At 35.4% G+C, this 8,874-nt stretch overlaps 2 protein-coding genes across 2 annotated transcripts; both read left to right on the top strand.

The window, feature by feature from the left end:
* Positions 1-2,276: 2,276 nt before the first annotated feature.
* Positions 2,277-3,110, top strand: LOC103520515 (cadherin-87A-like; the record flags this gene model as incomplete). Its single annotated transcript, XM_026831596.1, has 2 exons — positions 2,277-2,501; positions 2,883-3,110. Coding segments are annotated over 2 exons (453 nt in total), but the record flags the coding sequence as incomplete, so codon positions are not given.
* Positions 3,111-6,543: 3,433 nt separating this feature from the next.
* LOC103520514 (cadherin-87A-like) lies at positions 6,544-8,720 on the top strand. Its single transcript, XM_008485613.2, has 3 exons — positions 6,544-6,748; positions 7,607-7,787; positions 8,596-8,720. Exons 1-3 carry the CDS (start codon positions 6,656-6,658, stop codon positions 8,718-8,720), a joined length of 399 nt encoding a protein of 132 aa, XP_008483835.1. The 5' UTR covers positions 6,544-6,655.
* The last annotated feature ends 154 nt before the right edge of the window (positions 8,721-8,874 follow it).

Here is an 8,874-nt window from a genome sequence, read left to right as displayed (position 1 = left end):
GATTTTCCTTGAATTTGGATAGATGGACTCCGGGGAATTTTGGATCAATTGTTGAGAATTATGTTCTTCGAATGTTGGAGTGCTGTTTGACTCCCCCTGGAGATGTTTGCGAATTTCGAGTTTTTTCTTTGCAATTTGGAGGTGCTTCGTTGACTGTTGCTGTAAATTTTAGCAGCCTTCTTCGACATTCTGATGAGTTTTTTTAGTGCCGTTAAAAATTTGGATTAATGTTGATTTCTCTCTTATGTTTGCGAGTGATTGCTGCGTCAGATATTTTGGATCAATTTGTGTTGGATTTTTTCTTTGAAGTTTGGATCCTAAGATGATTCGCGCGGGAATTGTTGATTCATGTTTGATTATTCTTGGATTTGGATGCTGTTGACTTCGTGCGTAAGTTTTTACGCTTCTTGAGATCTTTGATCATTTGTTTTTAGTTCCGTAAAAATTTCGATCAATTTGATTTTCTCTTGAACTTTGATATGATTGTTTGATCTTCTTTTTGGAATTGGATCAATTTTGATTTATATCTTTGAATTGGATGCTCTTGACTCGGAATTTTGGATCAATTTTGATTTTCTCTGAATTGTTGGATAATGAACCTCCGGGAATTTTGGCATTTCAATTTTTGATTATTCCTTGAATTTGGATGCTTTTGGACTCCCTGCGAATATTTGGATCAATTTTGCGATTTTCTCTTGAATTCTGGGATGCTGTTGACTCGTGGACAATTTTTACAGCTTCTGGAAAGCGTCTTGATGATTTTTTTACGTTCGTCAAAATTTGGATCAAGAGCGCGTTGAATCTTCTGAAACTGATTGTTTGACTGTCTTATTGGAATTTTGATCATTTTGATTTTTTCCTTGAATTTGGCATACTTTTTGACTCGGCAAATTCTTGGATCATTGTTGATTTTTTTGAATTTGGATAATACTCCGGGAATTTTGATCAATTTGATTATTCTTGAATTTGATGCTTTTGACTCCCTGGAATTTGGATCAATTCGACTTTTCTCTTGAAATTTGCGATGCTTTTGACTTCGAGAATAGGAACACCTTTTACAGCTCTTCTGAATTTTGCGTGATTTTTTTAGTCCGTAAAAGAGTTGGACTCAATTCCTTGATTTTCTCCTCGAAATTTGAGAGAGTTTGCTTCCACCTTCGGAATTTGATCCAATTTTGCCATTTTTGCTTGAATATTGGATGCTTTTTGACTCGGGGAATTTTGGATCCAATTTTGGGATTTTTTCTTGAATTTGGATGCTTTTGACTTTGTTAAATTTTTACAGCTTCTTGAATTTCGATGATTTTTTTAGTCCGTAAAAATTTGGATTAATTTTGATTTTCTCTTCAATTTGGATGATTTTGACTGCGTAGAATTTTGGATCAATTTTGATTTTTCTTGAATTTGGATAATGATTCCGGGGAATTTTGGATCAATTTTGATTAGGTGGCGTAGTGGTCAAGACGCTCGCCTGTTAAACAGGAGGGCGTGGGTTCTATCCCAGCCAAGGTATGGAATTTTATCCTCAAAATATTTTGAGAATTTAACCACAGTAATAGTGGTAGCCTACTGCTGGAGTAAAGGGACTTTTCAGTCCTATGCGAGCAGTATAAATAAGCATTATTAATTATTATTATTCCAGGTACCCCCTCCCTTGAATTTGGATAATGACTCCGGGGAATTTTGGATCAATTTTGATTATTCTTGAATTTGGATGCTTTTGACTCCCTGGAATTTTGGAATTTCGATTTTTTCTTGAATTTGGATGCTTTTGACTTTGTTAAATTTTTACAGCTTCTTGAATTTCGATGATTTTTTTAGTCCGTAAAAATTTGGATTAATTTTGATTTTCTCTTCAATTTGGATGATTTTGACTGCGTAGAATTTTGGATCAATTTTGATTTTTCTTGAATTTGGATAATGATTCCGGGGAATTTTGGATCAATTTTGATTATTCTTGAATTTGGATGCTTTTAACTCCGTGGAATTTATACAGCTTCTTGAATTTTGATGATTTTTTTATTAGTCCGTAAAAATTTGGATTGATTTTGATTTTCTCTTGAATTTGGATGCTTTTGACTTAACGATTTACCGGTATTTTTTTAATCGATTTATCTCGGTATCTAGAAGTCGTAAAAGAAAAAGAAAAATTCCGTTGGTCCTCATTTTTCCTGCTCTATGACTTTGACACATCACCCAAGTAAGCGCAACTGATCTATTCCCAGTCAATTTTTGTCTGCACAATGTACTCACAAACTCTCTTCTCTTCCCCTCAGGACTTATTCTCAGTAGACCCCAAGTCAGGCTGGGTGTCAGTAGCCAAACCCCTATCCCGTGACATAGCGGTCAGTGTTAAGCTAAGCATAGTAGTGACAGATAACACAGCACCTATGTTACAACAAGGCATGGGTACTCTCATCATATCTATTATTGATGTTAATGATATACCGCCCGAGTTTGAACCACCCTGGACACGGGATGAACCTAACTATCTACTCGAGGTAAGAGATACGAATATTGAAGAATAAAGACTTTTTGTTAGCTAACTCCGACCCTGTATAAACGGGAAAAGGTGAAGAAAAAGAAGAGACCCCCCCCTCCCGTACTGTTTTAGAAACTAAACTGCATGTTGTTTCCTTTATTTTTTAACAGGGGTTTCTCTGTGGTTTAAAAAAAAATCAAAGTTTGGAATAAATTTCCAAAAGAAGTACCATCGTATCCGCCCCTGACCAAATACTATAGGTACCTCGGAACATAACATTTCACATCTAAGTTTTACGACTTCAATAGGACTGGAAACACCAATCTCCAGATCCAAATCCTCCACACTAACTCATAACTGCTATTTTACTTCAAGTTCTATATCACCCTATGTATTTCAGATTGAGGAAGAACAACCAATAGGAAGTCTCCTAGGCAAGTTTACAGCTCTAGACAAAGACTCCAGTATAGCATTGTATGTATTAGAACAAGATGGAGATATGTTCAGTGTCAATAACATCACAGGTAAGGGACTTGTGGCTTCAAGACCCGCGTTCGATAATTTAAACCCATTGAATTTGGGTGCTTTTGACTCCGGGGAATTTTGGATCAATTTTGATTATTCTTGAATTTGGGTGCTTTTGACTCCGTGAAATTTTGGATCAATTTTGATTATTCTTGAATTTGGGTGCTTTTGACTCCGTGGAATTTTGGATCAATTTTGATTATTCTTGAATTTGGGTGCTTTTGACTCCGTGGAATTTGGGATCAATTTTGATTATTCTTGAATTTGGGTGCTTTTGACTCCGGGGAATTTTGGATCAATTTTGATTAGTCTTGAATTTGGGTGCTTTTGACTCCGTGGAATTTTGGATCAATTTTGATTATTCTTGAATTTGGATGCTTTTGACTCCGGGGAATTTTGGATCAATTTTGATTATTCTTGAATTTGGGTGCTTTTGACTCCGGGGAATTTTGGATCAATTTTGATTATTCTTGAATTTGGATGCTTTTGACTCCGTGGAATTTTGGATCAATTTTGATTTTTTCTTGAATTTGGATGCTTTTGACTTCGTGGAAATTTTATAGCTTCTTGAATTTTGATGATTTTTTTAGTCCGTAAAAATTTGGATTAATTTTGATTTTCTCTTGAATTTGGATGATTTTGACTTCTTGGAATTTTGAATCAATTTTGATTTTTTCTTGAATTTGGATGCTTTTGACTTCTTGGAATTTTGGATCAATTTTGATTTTCTCTTGAATTTGGATGCTTTTAACGTCTTGGAATTTTGGATCAATTTTGATTTTTTTTCTTGAATTTGGATGCTTTTAACGTCTTGGAATTTTGGATCAATTTTGATTTTTTTTCTTGAATTTGGATGCTTTTGGCTCCGTGGAATTTAGAATCAATTTTGATTTTTTCTTGAATTTGGATGCTTTTGACTTCGTTGAATTTTTTACAGCTCCTTGAATTTTGATGATTTCTTTAGTCCGTAAAAATTTGGATTAATTTTGATTTTCTCTTGAATTTGGATGATTTTGACTGCGTAGAATTTTGATAGATTCCTGAATTTGGGCGTTCTTCTTTTGATACATTTAGTTTTGACTCTGTGGATTAATTTTCACTGTGTGAATATTTGATTGCTTCTTATATTTGGATATTTCTTGAATTTTGACGGTTCATTCAAGGAATTTTGGTTTCATTTTTGATTTTTTTTTTTTTTTTTTTTTTTTTTTTTTTTTTTTTTTTTTTTTTTTTTAAATGTAGATTTTACATCTTTTCTTCATACATCTTTCTTTCTTTGATTTTCTTTTAAATTTTGATGGCTTTTCACATCGGAGAATTAGGGGTTTTCTTTGATGCAATATTTTATGTTTTTTCTCTCACAGAACAATTTTGATTTTCTTTCGACGTCTTCACAAATTTTGATTTCTTTTTTAGAGTTTCTTTGGTGTGATGTATTTTGAGAGTTCTGGTAATTTCATGTGGAATGTGTTTCAGTCTGTGGAATTTGGGAAGTTTTCACGCAATAATATTTAGACTTTTTTTGACGTCTTCGGGGATTTTGGTTTCTTTGGTATGATGTCTTTAGGGTGAGGACTTGTGATAGCTCTGATAATTTCATGTGGAGTTTTTTAATTTGGAGTTCGTGAAATAATATTTGAGTTTTCTCTCGGTGGAGTTTTGATTTTCTTTTGAAGTCTTAAATTTCATGTGGAGTTTTTTAATTTGGAGTTCGTGAAATAATATTTGAGTTTTCTCTCGGTGGAGTTTTGATTTTCTTTTGAAGTCTTCATGAATTTAAATTTGTTGTGTGATTTCTATGTTAAATTGTCTTTGCATTGAAAAATTTCGGTTGTTCTGGTAAGTCTTCCCGAATTTGGATTTCTATAATGTAGAATTGTTGATGGTTTTCAACACATAACAATTTTGATTTTTTGTATCCTGTGTTTTTCTCCTTTTGAAGTGAATATTTTTTTGAAGATTTGGCTTAAATTTTGATAGTTGTTGTTGTTATGCTTGGAGTTTGAAATATTATGTGAAATTTTGATTATCTCTATCTTCATTTTTGACCTCTTGTTTTAAATTTTCCTTCCTATGCGTGTTGTCTTTTGGAATTTTTCTTGTTATGGAGTGAGGAACGTTGGAGTGATACTTTGTGTCTTCTTGTGGTAATATTTGGAGTTTTGACTATCCATGTTGTGAAATTTTGATTTTCTGGGGATATCTCAAATAATTTTCATTGTTTGTTGTGTAGTTTAGTATGTCTTCAGAAAATTTGATTTCTTGTTGTGGACTACCTACCTTTCTTTTGTGTGAAGTATTTAGGAATTTTGATTTCTTCTCTTGCAGTAAGGAATGTGGGAGTGATACTTGGAGTTTCCAATTTACATAGATTTCTTGTTTCGGATTTTTTGTGTGTGATGTTTTGTTTCTTTTGGAGTGAATAATTTTGATAGTTGCAATTTGTACTTGGATTTTGAATCTTCTTTGAATTTCTTTGTGATTTTCTTTTTCTGTGTTCTGATTCTAATTTGATGTGGCGTATTGATTTGTACCAAGTACCAGGAATTTCACATTGTTTACTTCTTGAGTCATGTCTTTTGGTTTCTTATAAAATTTGAATTTTGGTTCAGGTTGATCATTTTTTTTTTTTTTTTTTATTTTGATATTTTGGTGTTTTTTTGCGGTTTGTGATTTTTTTTTTTTTTTTTTTTTTTTTTACTTTGATATTTTCGTGTTGTTTTGCAGTTTGTGAATTGTGAGATTGATGTGGCCAGGATAATGTTTTAGATGAAAACATGTCTTTTTTTTGCCTAATTACCTTTGTGACAAATGAATACTGGCCTTAGTACATCCGAGGTCCCGGTAGAGGCGTAAGTTTTCGACTTGAACTGCTTTCATTTTTCAGGTTTCGTGTCTTGAACTTTCTGGCGCAGTGGCATTTATATTTATTAAATTTACGGGACATACAACATACCCATTTTGTATAAACTTCCCTGTAGTCAGTTGTCAGTAGATAAGCCTTAGTACATCCGAGGTCCCGGTAGAGGCGTAAGTTTTCGACTTGAACTGCTTTCATTTTTCAGGTTTCGTGTCTTGAACTTTCTGTCGCAGTGGTATTTATATTTATTTAATTTACGGGACATACAACATACCCATTTTGTATAAACTTCCCTGTAGTCAGTTGTCAGTAGATCTGGCGGCAGCGGATAACTTTCAAGTAAGTTATGTGCCTTACTTGACATTCCTCTTACACAGCACTCCCTGTTCTCATTTCAGAGTGAGTACAACGCTACAATAAAGGAGAACTCGCCAGGGGATACCAAAGTAGTACTGGTGTCCGCAGAAGACGCTAGCACTCCCTGTTCTCATTTCAGAGTGAGTACAACGCTACAATAAAGGAGAACTCGCCAGGGGATACCAAAGTAGTACTGGTGTCCGCTGAAGACGCCGACCTAGGAGATCTAGGCAAGGTTACCTATGATCTGGAAGGCGAATACAGTCAACTATTCCACATAGATGCTACTAGTGGACAGATAACGGTGGCAGAGTGAAGACGCCGACCTAGGAGATCTAGGCAAGGTTACCTATGATCTGGAAGGCGAATACAGTCAACTATTCCGCATAGATGCTACCAGTGGACAGATAACAGTGGCAGAAGATAATAGTATGCTGGACAGAGAACTGACAGAAGATATCCATCTGACTGTAGTGGCTAGAGATGAAGCACCGGAAGATACACAGAGATCTGCTAGAATACTTGTAAGTAACATACTAAAATATACACGTTTTTTAAGGAACCTTACTGAAGGTAAAAAAGAGGTTTGTTAAAGGAAATTGAACAACAGAGGTTAGAGGGATTTATAACAATAAAGTGAGAGCTCCTATCGTACCAAAATCGAAGAGAGGAGAAAGAGAGGAAAAGTAAAAGCCAGTCGTTCCAAGAACGAACGCCCTGGGCGGGAATCTAACCTGAGACCTTCCAACACGGGCGCGCTACTTTCCAACCTTATCTGTTTGGGATAAAGGTCTCCATATCCATCTGACTGTAGTGGCTAGAGATGAAGCACCGGAAGATACACAGAGATCTGCTAGAATACCTGTAAGTAACATACTAAAATACACACGTTTTTTAAGGAACCTTACTAAAGGTAAAAAAAAAGAGGTTTGTTAAAGGAAATTGAACAACAGAGGTTAGAGGGATTTATAAGAACAAAGTGAGAGCTCCTATCGTCCCAAAATCGAAGAGAGGAAAAAGAGAGGAAAGGTAAAAGCCAGTCGTTCCAAGAACGAACGCCCTGGGCGAGAATCTAACCTGCGACCTTCCAACACGGGCGCGCTACTTTCCAACCTCATCTGTTTGGGATAAAGTTCTCCCCCGGGCGAGAATCGACCTTCAAAATAACGAGACGGGTATTTATTTCTAATCTTGTTATTTCACAGGTAAACATCAAGGAACGAACGCCCTGGGCGAGAATCTAACCTGCGACCTTCCAACACGGGCGCGCTACTTTCCAACCTCATCTGTTTGGGATAAAGTTCTTCCCCGGGCGAGAATCGACCCCGCGACCTTCCAAACTAACGAGACCTGTATTTATTTCTAATCTTGTTATTTCACAGGTAAACATCAAAGTGTTAGATGTAAATGATAACCGCCCTGAGTTCAAGAGTAAGACCTATCGTACTTCTATACAAGAGAACATAATCATCACTCCATCTCCTACTCTACTTACATTGGAAGCTACTGATTCTGATGAGAATCCACATCTCACATATAAGATACTGTCTGGCAATGATGATGGTAAGATAATGTGTACTAGTGGGTCAGTAATTTAAAGGATAGGGTTGATACGGGTTCTTCATGGGCCTAAAATCTATTCTAAATTTGTGAGAAAAAAATACTTTCTCATTCCTAGTATAACTGATTCCGATGAGAATCCACATCTCACATATAAGATACTGTCTGGCAATGATGATGGTAAGATAATGTGTACTAGTGGGTCAGTAACCTATAGGATAGGGTCATAGGGCTGATACGGGGTATTCATGGGTCTGATCGCTACCAAAATCTAAAGATCTCTTGAAAAATTATATATATAAAAAAATACTGTTTTAACGCCGTTTTTATTTCGGAGCAATGGAATAATTGCTTGTTCACACTCATTTGGCCTGTGCTGCAGGATGCCCATTCCGTAAAATGTGCTTTAATCTTCATCCTTCCTTCCAAACCAAACCAAAAGCTTCATCAAAATCGGACAAGCCATTAGAGAGTTATGGTGAAACCAACAAAGAGTCTTACAGAAAACATAAAAGTCGACAAAACAAAGAACCTAATTTTACTAACTTTTCTGTTATTCAGTTGTATTCTTACCTAGATATCTGATTTATCTCGTTTCCTATGTGTTTCAGATGTATTCGCGGTGGATGATACTGGTATATTAACAATCCAAGGACCCCTAGCTAAAGGCAAGACTGTGTATAACCTCCTAGTGCAAGTATCAGATGGTATGCTAACTGATACAGCCAGAACCTAATTTTACTAACTTTTCTGTTATTCAGTTGTATTCTTACCTAGATATCTGATTTATCTCGTTTCCTATGTGTTTCAGATGTGTTCGCGGTAGATGATACTGGTATCCTAACAATCCAAGGACCCCTAGCTAAGGGCAAGACTGTGTATAATCTCCTAGTCCAGGTATCAGATGGTATGCTAACTGATACAGCTTTGAAGTGAATATTTTTTTGAAGATTTGGCTTAAATTTTGATAGTTGTTGTTGTTATGCTTGGAGTTTGAAATATTATGTGAAATTTTTGATTATCTCTATCTTCATTTTTGACCTCTTGTTTTAAATTTTCCTTCCTATGCGTGTTGTCTTTTGGAATTTTT

Source organism: Diaphorina citri, unplaced genomic scaffold, assembly GCF_000475195.1.
Source record: "Diaphorina citri unplaced genomic scaffold, Diaci psyllid genome assembly version 1.1 scaffold3718, whole genome shotgun sequence".
Classification (NCBI taxonomy): domain Eukaryota; kingdom Metazoa; phylum Arthropoda; class Insecta; order Hemiptera; family Psyllidae; genus Diaphorina; species Diaphorina citri.
Note: the sequence above shows the minus strand (reverse complement) of the source record. Positions and strands in the feature narration are given on the sequence as shown.

What these genes read in the sequence shown, in the direction of transcription:
- LOC103520514 (XM_008485613.2), top strand. Translation starts at nt 6,656, where the DNA reads ATGCTGGACAGAGAACTGACAGAAGATATCCATCTGACTGTAGTGGCT. An exon ending in AGAGATCTGCTAGAATACTT is followed by an intron (nt 6,749 to 7,606) that starts GTAAGTAACATA and finishes GTTATTTCACAG; the next exon opens with GTAAACATCAAAGTGTTAGA. An exon ending in ACTGTCTGGCAATGATGATG is followed by an intron (nt 7,788 to 8,595) that starts GTAAGATAATGT and finishes TATGTGTTTCAG; the next exon opens with ATGTGTTCGCGGTAGATGAT.